The 12,359-nt window shown below is 47.5% G+C and overlaps 1 protein-coding gene across 1 annotated transcript in view; it reads left to right on the plus strand.

Annotated features, from left to right (window-relative positions):
• Positions 1–12,359, plus strand: part of LOC106807823 (girdin-like) — a 97,182-nt gene that overhangs the window by 65,686 nt on the left and 19,137 nt on the right. Inside the window, exons 13-22 of the mRNA XM_014810291.1 lie at positions 3,895–4,030; positions 4,775–4,828; positions 5,391–5,578; positions 6,729–6,776; positions 6,933–7,943; positions 8,446–8,573; positions 8,914–9,120; positions 9,672–9,786; positions 10,187–10,327; positions 11,470–11,766. Coding sequence (XP_014665777.1) covers positions 3,895–4,030; positions 4,775–4,828; positions 5,391–5,578; positions 6,729–6,776; positions 6,933–7,943; positions 8,446–8,573; positions 8,914–9,120; positions 9,672–9,786; positions 10,187–10,327; positions 11,470–11,766 — 2,325 coding nt within the window. The remainder of the gene's footprint in view (positions 1–3,894; positions 4,031–4,774; positions 4,829–5,390; positions 5,579–6,728; positions 6,777–6,932; positions 7,944–8,445; positions 8,574–8,913; positions 9,121–9,671; positions 9,787–10,186; positions 10,328–11,469; positions 11,767–12,359) is intronic.

The raw sequence follows: 12,359 nt of genomic DNA on the forward strand, positions 1-12,359 counted from the left end.
GCTCACTGTGTTGTTGCTAACAGCTTGACATCGCATCTGCCCGTCAGGTGCTCGTAAGGAGCGTGTGATAGAATATGCTGTCCTTCCCTTCCAGCGCCTTTACTGCATTAGTTTTGTGCCGACTAGTGGTATACCCCTCGGATGTCTAGCTGGTGATGAGCGTTTCAGCAACCACTTGTAGCTGTGGTGTGAGTTCGTGTCTGTGTGGCCCCGTACACGAATCGGACCACACACGGTTTATGCCACGTGTGTCTATCTTGTTTTATCGCCCGCGTGTGTATTTGATACCATCGAGTCAGCAGTTCATTCAGTCACTTGGTAGTGAGAGTTGGCCAAGGGAAATGGCCAGTGGTGGAAAAAACTTTTCAATTTATGCAAGTACCGTGATTACCGTATATATGAGGTCTAGGTCGGTAAAGCTAGACAAGTTATACCTATTTTATTCGCCGCCAAATTGCGCCGCATCATCTTTTAGAACGTCTTACCCATAATTACTTTTTACTTTACGCATAATACATTACACATACACAAATAAGTTGACCAGAGCTGCGAGTCGAGTCATTCGAAGGAGCGCGTACGGTCAATTGCAGCGATAATTTTTGTGTCCGCAGCAAATTCTCGAGGCTGACTCTGTGCGCGGAGAAGCTAATGACTCCCCGATCCACCCGGCAGCAAGGAGCGACTCGCACCACCTCGCCGTCGAGCTCGCCGACAGCAAGGCCGAAGCAGCGCCGACTGCGCGCAGGCAGCTGTAAGTGTTACATTAGTCCGCTGAAAAACTAGAAAAACTGGAAAAAACTTAAATTTGCTGAAAAACTGCCACGCCACCTGCCGACCACTGCGGCTGCCGTGCAGAAGGTGATGCGGCGGTAGGCTTTCGCGATTAGTTCGGTCCCGTACCGGCGAAACTTGTTTGTTAGCAGAGCCGCCGTGGCAACATCGGGTGGCGTGCGTGCGCTTGTGTGTCGGACATGCGCGGACACGTTACTAAACGTGCTTTGACGGCTGTTTTCGCCAACCATCTTTCTGTCAAAAACAGGTCCACTGTGAACAAAAGGGTGCATTGTGTCTCGTTTATTTTGTTGACTCTTTTGAGCAAAATTGGGCGAAAAGCCCCGGGCTGAAAATTCTCTGTGACATCCCAGGAATTTTTGCTCCTTTTCGAAAACTTTTCTTGCCTACCTACCTAATAAGACCCACAGTGTGTGCTATCTTTTGTATGCTGGTTGTTGTACTTAGATACTACTAACACACATTACTCAATAGTATGGTGTATGGGAGAAATATCGGATACCGCTTTGACATATCTCTTATAATTTAGTTTTGATGATTTGTATAGAATTTACATATTTATAGATATTTATAGGAACTTCAATATTTGGAATTACTTTTTTATAGAGAGGAAAAATTGAATTGCTGCTCAGAATTAACAGGAGGAACTGGATCTTTCAAAAAGCACTCTCTACGAAATTAAAACAAGAGGTGAGGTTCACAAGTTTTATCAGGTCCATAGCAACAAATAACAGCAGACATGCAATGTTTACATTTTGCTCATATATGTATGTTTTGAGGTTAGTTAGTTAAGCAACAGCAGCATATGTTTGCTGAGTGCAGGCTGGTTTCATAGATAATACCACAAATTTGTGGGAATTGTTTTTATTTATATTCGAACATTAGTGAATGAAACATTGAGACAATACTACAACAAGACGATGTACAGACAATAACAGTACACAATTAAATTAAATTTTGCTCCCAGTTTTTGCAATTTTAAATGTAGAGATTCACTCTTCGGGCAGTAAGCGTATTGATTTCCGTTTTATTAACAAGTGTGCATGTGGTGAGTCAGTCTGCTGCTAGTAGGTGCGATTCAGTACAGGAAATTACTTCGTCATATTAGCGTGTAGGAAGAATTGAATTGGCGCTCCAGACGAGCCGGTTTTAAATTATACTGGGCTTGTTTGCTTATCAATATTGATTTTTATGCTGAGGATAATAAAAAGGATCCAGTGAATTGATTGGGTATGCCTAAAACGATCTTTTGTTGGTACTATATATTTTAATGCAGTTATTAACATTATATAATAATGAATAACGTTTGTATTCCTACATTTGCCTACATAGTATTACAAACTTATCCATAATTATACATTTATGGGGGTCCATATGCAGAAGGTTTTAATGTGTAGTCTTGTGTGTTGTTTTTTTTAATAGAATTTGCGAGTTAATCCAGGAGCCGCATCAGCACGAGCTACAGAGATGAATTGGACGTTGGCGGAGAAGGTGAATTTTCTGGCACTCTATTAGCTAAAGCTATTTGTGAAATAAAGCCCATACATTAACCATTGATATGGCTCATATTATGTGCATTATGTTTCTTTGTATTATCCTTCGTAACTGTAGAAACTTGATTAATCGACGCACTTTTAACGTACGGTAATATTATGCATTTGTATTTCATACTAATGTGGCTCGCCATATCATCTCGCTCTTAACTGTCTGGAATAATATGAATTGCGATTGTTCATTCCATTAGTGGAGAATGCGATTATATTGCTATTAATACCTGCAGGCGAGCAAGGTAGAGAAGCTGGGAAGCAGAGCTCGCTCAGTTCAAGGATAAAACTCAATGAGATGGAATTCTTCAAAGCGAGATTCGAGGTATGCTTAAATTACGACGCGTCGCCACACCGCTAATCACTCCGCATGCTCGAACCTGATTGCACTTTTTTTTATACGTTATCCTATATCAATAGAAAGGTGGCATGTTCACATGTTCACAAAGGTCACATGTTCCCTCGCATCTGGCGCCACCCAATCGCATTGAGTGGTCTCGCCCTCATCGCGTTTCTCACGTCGTCACGTGTTCTCGCGTCGTTGTCACGTGTTCTCATGTCATCACATGTTTTCGTGTCATCACATGTTTTCGCATCATCATGTGTTCTCACGTAGTGATGTGTTCTCGCGTCATCACGTTTCGCGCATCATCATGTGTTCCCCTGTCGTCACGTGTTCTCGCGACGTCGCATGTTCTCGCGTCGCCGTGTTTCTCGCATAGTGACAACCGCTCTCCGTGTTCTATCGCGCGCAGGAAGTGAGGGAGACAACCACATTCTGCTGGAGACGAAGCACATGCTGGAGGATCAGCTGAGCGCGAGCCAAGCGCAGTCGAGACGATCATCGACCTTCGAGAAAACGACCTCATGAAGTGCAAGGCGCAGATCAGCGAAACTCGAGGAGTAGTGGCGCCGCCGAGTGACGTGCTGCGAGCGAGCAACGTTAGTGTGTACAGGTTTGCCGAGTTGTGTGTTAGTGATGATCGAAGTCAGGATGTCACAAATGGTAATCTGCTGACCCAGTGCATTGACATCACTACTGACCTCTGTGCGCTAAAACTCCACATCCACTGGCCATAGTCACTGACCTCCACACATTGACATCACACTGACATCATCAATGACCCTACATTAACTGACAACATGCACCTCATCAATGACCTACGTACTGACATCACCACTGACCTCATCTAATGACCCCTACGTACTGACATACCACTGACCTCATCAATGACCCCTACGCCTACTGACATCACCACTGACCTCATCAATGACCCCTACGTACACTGACATCACCACTGACCTCATCAATGACCCTACATACTTGACAGTCACCACTGACCTCATCAATGACCCCTATGTACTGACATCACCACTGACCTCATCAATGACCCCTACATACTGACATCACCACTGACCTCATCAATGACCCCTATGTACCGACATCACCACTGACCTCATCAATGACCCCTACGTACCGACATCACCACTGACCTCATCACTGACCCCCACGTACTGACCATCACTTGTGCTAATGCTGCATGTATTATGGCTGCAGGAGCGTGAGGCGGACAAGGATCGGCTGGAGCGGCTGACCGCGCAGAACATACAGCTTCACTTCGACAAGACAAACTCGATCAACGAGTCGGCGAACCTCGGAGCTGAGCTGGACGACGCTCGGCGCATCTCTGCAGGTACGTGAGAGGCGTAAGCATGCGGTATCTCTGCTGGTACGTGAGAGGCGTAAGCATGCGGTATCTCTGCTGGTACGTGAGAGGTAGGAGCACGCCACATCTCTGCAGGTATCTAAGGGGCGTGCACACGCCGCATCTCTGTAAGTAAGAGGGAGGTGCATGCACACCTCACTTCTCTGGAGGTGTGAGAGAGGTGTACATGCTACTCATTCCAGTAGGTCTGCGGAGCGTCTATGCAGCAGCTTTATCGTGGCTCCTTGCACGAAACTCTTCTTAGATCGTTGCATGCATCTTTGAACTTGACTTTGTGTGACTGCTAATAAGATGTCTAGAGCTTGTGAGTGTGTGCAGTGTAGATCTGAGAGTAGCAGATAGATTTAGCATGGTTTTACTCGATGATGTAATCTAGTAGTTGTTGTGGTTAGCTGCAGTATTCATTCTTAACTTGGTGTTGTATCGTTAGCGTAATGTTTGCATTTTTTCTCTCGGCTTGTTTGTTCGTAGCTGAGGTGTCAAGGAATGCTTCATATGAAGGTAAATCTAATATAGATGAGGCCTGGGATAGAGATGTAGTTAAGAGTATGTGTGGCTTACACATCAGAGGCAGCATGATTTAGCTATCTGTCGGAGATTTCACAGCATGCTGTAAATCTGTTTTCCGTGTGCAGCGGGTCGTGCGTCCACGCAACCGTTAACGTGCACGCGATTTATCACACGCCTTTTCCTGCATGTTGTTTCCTGTAGCGAATGCTAGTTTCTGCGCGGAGATGGAATTCTTCCTGGACCGTGAACAATTCAGTAAGTTTCCTCCCGTTCAATTTGCTGCTCGTGGAAAGTCGCGCGTGCGACCGACCACCCACACCTCGCATGTCACAACCGTCTTTACTCGAATGCAATTCTTGTCTATTTCGTTCTTTTATAAACACTCCTTATTTGTGTCGTCAATTATTCGTCGCATTTCTCGTTCGGTGATTCTTTGGTTTCTCGTGTTTTTTTGAATGTCATTCTCTTCTAATCGTTTTATACTGTTTAGGTAGCTCGCAGCCACAACTTTAACGAGCTGAGGCCAGTTGCCAGCAACAAAATTAGTCTTAATGTTAGCCTTAAAATTTTCAATTAACAAATTCTTCTCGTAGACCATTGACAGAAACATGGCGAAGTTACGAATTTCTCACATTCAGTGTATAGCGGTGCAGTCTACAAGAAAAAGTTGATGTTAAGACTAATTTTGTTTTTGATTAATTTCGTTGACCCCGGGGTACTTGCGGAGTGTGGGTCTCATCTCACACACTCTCTCAGCAAGTTTGCAGCCGACGGCATCCACCGCTGCATGTCGTAATCGCTTTTGTTACTCCGCCAGCGAACTCCCTCTCGGAGCAGCTCGGCGAGTCGGCGAGTGGCGCCATCTTGCGGCTGCAGCTGGAAAACAAGAGGCTGCAGCAGGCACTGAAGGACGCGCAGACAGGCGCCGCCGTCGAGACGAACGCCCGCGCGCTCGAGCTGGACAGCGAGAACAAACGGCTCAGCGAGAAGCTGGAGAAGCTGCAGGTACACAGCGGCAGTCTATGTCTCATAGTACAGTCTATCGCTCGTGACGGTGGCGCTAGTCGTCCGCGGGCAGGCGTGGGGTGCTCTGGAATTTTCCGCTACTTCTCTTGGCTTATCCAAGAATTAGCTGTCGCAATGCGAGGCAATGTAATAGTGGCAGTGTGTAAACGTTCAGGGTAACCCTGTAGAAGTTCTTGAGAAGTGACTATAAAACTGTGTGTTGCGGTTGTTTGTAATAATGTATGTGAATAGAGGGAGTGTAGCAGATGTAGCAGATGTGCTTCCGAGAGACACTTCACTGATCATGTTATCGTCAGATCCACGGGGAATTCTTAACAGATTGCCAGTTTTGGCAGCGTCGCATTGGGGAATGCAACTGCAATCATATCAATATCAAAATCAAATCATATATGCTCCAAGTTTCGAGGGCACGTTGCTTCGGTCACATGATGAACGCAAGGGGGGGAAACAGTCTCCTAATAAACAGCAGACAGCAACATATACTCCTCGGTAAATTATTGAAAGCGGCGCGTCGAATCTCGACGGCACGCCACGGCAAACTAAGCGGCTACCGTTCTAAAACTAAGCGGCTACCGTTCTAAAACTAAAGGCTACCTTCCTAACACTAAAGGCTACCGTTCTAAAACTAAGCGGCTACCGTTCTAAAACTAAGCGGCCGCCGTTCTAAAACTAAAGGCTACCTTCCTAAAACTAAGCGGCTACCGTTCTAAAACTAACGGCCGCCGTTCTATGAAACTAAAGGCTACCCTTCCTAAAAACTAAAAAGGCTAGATAACGCGTTCTAAAACTAAGCGGCCTTTTCCGTCTAAAACGAAAGCTACCCGTTCTAAAACTAAGCGCCGCCGTTCATTCAACTAAAGGCTACCGTTCTAAACTTAGCAGGCCGCGTCTAAAAACAAGCGGTCTAACCGGTTCTAAAACTAAGCGGCTACCGTTCTAAAACCAAGCGGCTACCGTTCTAAAACGCAAGCGGCTCTACAGTTATATAACGATGGAGGGAGAGTTGGTGGGTCGTGGGAATCATGCCAGGCCCAGCAAGCGGCTAAGAACTACTACGTTTCTTTGATTGACTTTCTTTTTCGTGACTTATTTGCTTGACTTTCTTCTTTCCTCTTCGTTTTCGGGGCAGAAGACGGTGAGCGATGGGCACGCGGGCGCAGCTGGGCGGCTGGAGCAGGCAAGACGCAGGAGTCGGCAAGCAGCACGACGAGGCGACCGACGCTGCGCGACGCGCGCGAGAGCCATCAGCGGCAGCGCGAGGAGCCACGACGCCGAGCGCGCCGCCTGACGCACACCGTCGAGCGCCGCTGCCGCAACGCGGCGCAACAAGCAGAACGCCGACACGCCTGCTAACGCGACTCGAGCGCGAGAACAAGAGGCTGCACGAGGGCGGCCGCGGAGTCTGTCGCGCGCTGCGTTCCCACGCCGAGTACGAGTGCGAGCTGCTGGAGCGTCGCTGCGGCGACGCGGCGACGACGCGTCGCCCGCCGGCGTCGAGTTTGAGCGCCGAGTGCGAGCGGCTGGGAAAGAGGGGCGCCGCCGTGCGGAGGGCCGCCGAGAAGTGCGAGCGGGAGCGGGCCGCAACTCGAGGTGGATCAACCGCAAGCTGGCGAAGGTGGTGGCGAAGCTGCGCGCGGGGGTGGGCCACCGACGCCCGCCTGGCAGCGCGAGCGGCGGCAGCGCGCGCAGCGGGGGCGCGGAGCGAGCAGGGTCGCGCGCGATCGCCAGCGGCGGCCGCGAGAGCGAGCGGGTCGCGCGCGACGCGGCGGCGGCCCGCGACGCGGCGGCCGCGGCAGAGGACGCACGGGACAGCGCCGTGGCTGACAGCGAGCGTCTGCGTGAGGAGCTGACGTCGCGCGACGCAGAGCGCGAGCGCGCCGAGACGCGGCTCGTCGACGCCGACGCTGCCGCTGTGCGTCTCCAGAGGGCGCTGGACGCGGCGTCGCGGCGCGGCGAGGACGCGCGCACCGAGGCCGGGGAGCTTGCCGACGAGAACAAGCAGCTGCTGAAGCTGGTCGAGTCGCTGAAGGCGCAGACGCGACGGCTGGAGGAGGTTGCGCGCGACAACCAGCAGCTGGAGGAGGAGAGCGCGCGGCTGGAGCGTGAGAGCAAGTCGCACGAGAAGGAGAGCACGCGCCTGCGAGCCACGCTCGAGCTGAAGGAGTCGACGATCGACGACTGCAACGTGCAGATCGTCGAGATGCAGCGCGAGATGAAGCGGCTCGGACGCGAGCTGGAGCGCAGCAAGGACGCGGTGACGCGCGCACGCGAGCTCGAGAAGGAGAACGGAGACACGCTGCAGCAGCTCGCCTTCGACAAGAAGACGATGGCTGCACTGCGAGAGGTAGGTGGCGCTGGCGACCGTGAAGCGCGATGTAGGTGGCGCTGGCGGCCGCGAAGCTCGATACGATCGCAGCGCGTCTCATCTACCTGTATAAGGTTTGTTTCGTTAGTGGGGGGGGGGGGTCTACTTCCTGTTTTATTAGGTTCTTTCATTTGTGCCAGATACCAAGGTTTTATCAGTATTTGAGCAATTTTTGTGTGCTAAAAAGTTTTACTAGTATATATTGAATGCCATCGAATTAACTACCATTGGTAAAAATATTGGAAAAACTGTTGAATTACTGTTGTTGTAAAAACTGTTAGTTTATAATAATTAGGTATGTGATTGCTACGTTTAGTATGATACCTACAGCAAAAACTATAGGGATTTCAATGCATAAATATTTTGACTCTAGGTACACAACTTGGCAGTACTTGTAACTGTACTTGTCCTTACATTTGATCTGTTGGTTTTGGTGAGCGAAAGCGTGTGAGCACGTGAATCACGGCTAGCTCTCTTGCAGGACTTGGTAAATGAGAAGATAAAGGCACAGCAGGTGCACAACGAGTTGGAGCAGCTAACGACGGAGCTAGCAAAGATCGGACTCGATCGGCAGAAACTAGTCGCCTCCGAACAGACGCAGGATGAAAAGTAAGTGCAGAGCTGTGAATACACACGAACAATTTCATTTAGTGCGATATTAGCTGGTCGTTATCGTTTTAAAATTATTAGCGAGCAAAATCTGTTACTGTGGGTCTACCTCATCACCTGTTTCACTGGCACTTGTATGTATAACATTGATGTTTATTGTTATTCAGTAGATCGTTATACAGATTGTTCTACAACAGCAACAGAGCTGAGAAAAATGCAGCCAAATGCAAAAGGACGCTTTTATAACAAATTCAGCTGTAATAGTAGTAATATCGTATCGTAAAATGTTAAAATCGTTATATCATGTCATAAACGTAAATAATAATTGCGTGTCTGTTAGCCGGTACAAGGCCTTGGAATCGATGATGGAAGGCACCATGAAAAAGAGCTTAGAGCTAAAGGAGGAGAAGGTGCGCGCATTGGAGAGTCGGCTGGAGGAGTCAATCAGCAGGAACCAGTCACTGAGAGAGGAGGTTCAGGGAATCAGGTGCAAATATGAAGCCATGCAGCAGAGAATTGAGGAGGAGAAGAAAGCTGATAACTCTAGGTAAGGCACTTGCATCTAATCAATACTGTATTGTGGTGATGCAATATCTGTATGTGTGATTGCACATGCTACAAGCATGAACATGTGTGCCTGCTCTTGTTCCTTTCGTTGGAGACCATGGATAGATGGTTTAAGTTAATGTTATGTTGATTTGTTTCACTAAACTTACCCTCTTCTTTTTCTACCCTTTTAAACATTTCTTTTCTCTTAACCTTTATTCCTACATGGGCCTTGAGGTAGCTTTGTATTCCTTGCACCCTGTTTCAGCAAACTAACTACCGTTATCCACTTATATAATTTTCATGTGTTTACACGGTTGTGGTATCATATCTCATGCCACCTTTAAGCAATTCTTTGCCTATTCTTTTGAACTTTATGCACTTTTACATGTATGGTCTCTGAGGTGCTTTTATATTCCTTGTGCCATTTTTCACTCACTGTATCATCTCCCACGCATTTTATGTGGCGTATTACTATTACCTCTCTCTCTCGATCTTTCTCTGTCACTCTGTCTGCACTAACATGCGTGTTCGTCTGCACTCTTCTTTCAGTGGAGTTCTGTGTGGTTTCAGTATGCCGAGGAGCGAGGACAGCAACAAGACATCAGCCAGCCTAACGGGAGAGATCCTGCAGCTCAAGGATCACCTCATCCTGGTCGAGAGAACCGTGAGTTGCCATTCTGTCATCGTGTTAGATCATTTACCCCTGACATGCCTGATGTATCTATGTACTCATGTATTTATCTATTCCATCTATCCATCCATTCATCCATCCATTTACTCATTCATCCATTCATCCATTCATTCATCCATCCATTCATCTATCCATATATATATATATAGATAAGTAATATAAATATTTGAACATGACTTTAAAATAATGTTTGTACGGTTATGTTGGTGTGAGTATGAGTGCATACCACAGAGGAACACGCAGCAGATCTTCTTTTTTTTTCTCTTTTCTTTTTCGTAAAAAAGTAGCAGTGATGCCATGATATAGAATATCCTTCTGTGTAGCATCTTCGCTATTGCTTTTCGCATACATTCTGTTTACGTGCACGTTGCAGAATGCCACTTTACTGGAGGAGAAGAAGAACCTGTGCTTTAGACTGACGAGCGTGGAAGAGCAGGCGAAACTATCCAACGATCAGACTAACAACCTGCGAGAACAGAACTCGCAGCTACAGTCTAATCTTGCTAAGCTACAGGTAGACATCTACATTGAGAAATTACCGATAGAGCTCAACTGGCTTGCTCTCTTGTCTTTTATCCATGTTTCGACGCTGAAAGATCCTCTGATATTATATACTGCTGAACGTTCAAGTGAATGAGAGCAGACACTCTCTTATTATTCCGACCTCAATTATAAACGGGAGACCTTGGTTAGCTTCCCTCTCTCTCATTTACTTATTTTAATCTATTCTATCATGCTATTCTTTACATTTAATTTCTTTTTATTTACATTATTTCCTTATATAAATTTTGACATTTTCCTATAGTGACTATATGCAGGTTTAAGTGCACTAGCGCTAGTTGAAGACCTACCTGCCTTCCCCCCAGAGCAGACACTCTTCTATTATTCCCACCTAAATTATAAACGGGAGACCTTGGTTAGCTTCCCTGTCTCATTTACTCATCTTCTCATCCTGTTCCCTACAATCTCAAACAAGACAGAAGGCTCGTGTTAGTTTTCCGTCTGCATTTACACATCATCCAGCCACTGCCGGTGCAGGTCGATTCCTAACATGTTCCACGCGAACTACGAGTATACTCGTTCGATCAATCAAAATGCACGTCCGCGAAACACGAGTATACTCGTGGTAACATTGTCAAGTACTCCGCCGCTAAATTTGAATTATCGCCGTGGTAATTATCAAATATTACTCAATAGATGGGACTGCCTGCACAAATATAAAATTAAGTAGGCCCAGTCTATACTTACCCTAGTCTTAGAATTTATTATTTGACCTATATTTAGCCTTCAAAATGATACCAAGATAAGCATTAGTAAGACCGCGAGTAAATCACCACATATTGAGCCACCGTAGAACAAGCGCCATGTAAAATTCCAGCAATAGATACTGTAAATTCCTTTTTTTTCGTGGGGTACCAATTTTCATGAATTTCGTGGGTCTATCAATCCACGAACTTACGTTCCCAACGAAATATGATGTACAGATGTCACGTGCCGGTTCTACGATTTCAATCCACGAATTTAAAAATCCACGAACATGTGTTTTTTATCGAAACCACGAAAATTGGGATCCACGAAAATAAGTGACTTTACAGTACATTATTAACAAGGCAGCATTGAAGACGCGTTCACCTCCATCGACGTGCCTTCCCGCAGGTGGAGAGCACGACACTGCACTCACGCATCGCCGCGCTCGACACGCAGTGCGACTCGCTGCGGGCGCGGGCGTCGGCGCGCGACGAGGAGCAGGAGCGCACGCTGGGCGAGCGCGAGGACGCGGCGGTGGCGCGCGCGTCCCTGCTCGCCGACCACGAGACACTGCAGCGGCTGCACGAGCAGCTGAGCGGCGAGTACGAGGCTCTGCAGGGGCTGTACGCGACCAGCAAGGGCGCACACAAGCAGCTGAAGTCCGACCACCGCGAGCTGAAGCGATTCTACGATGAGCTGGTCAGGGTGAGCATCGGGCCCCTTAACCTGATTACGCTGCCGGCGTGGTTGATAAGCGGCGCCTACTGTTTTCCTAGAAGCGATTCTAGTTCGAGATCGGTCGCTGCACTTCATGTGAACGAGCACGCTATTGATACGATAACTAAAGCCTTGCTTCTCGAGGTTGATTCATAAACCAACAAACACAACAGTAACCTGCCGATTAACACGGCACACCCATGCACATGCCCGTCTTTGTGTGGTGGTGCCGGGTGTCATCTCAAAATGTTGCATGTTTCGGCCAGGCAATTTGTAAATCGTACTACACAGCTGCAGACATCTTGTGCCAATGCTAGGCATCTGCAGGCATCTTGTCATCTTGCCAAGCAGTTTTGGATGTCACACAGTCCTGCTGCATATCACATCATATCTCATTATCTTGCTGGGCATGCTATAATAGTGATAGATATCTGCACACATCTCATATCCCTGCTAGGCATGTATACACATCTCACAATCCTGCTAGATATCTGCAGATGTCTCATACTCCTGTTAAGGACCTCATATTGGTAGGAACGTGCAAGCGTTTCGTAATCTAGTTAGGAATTTGCAGGCAGATG

Source organism: Priapulus caudatus, unplaced genomic scaffold (assembly GCF_000485595.1).
Source record: "Priapulus caudatus unplaced genomic scaffold, Priapulus_caudatus-5.0.1 Scaffold12, whole genome shotgun sequence".
In the NCBI taxonomy this organism is placed as follows: Eukaryota; Metazoa; Priapulida; class Priapulimorpha; order Priapulimorphida; family Priapulidae; genus Priapulus; species Priapulus caudatus.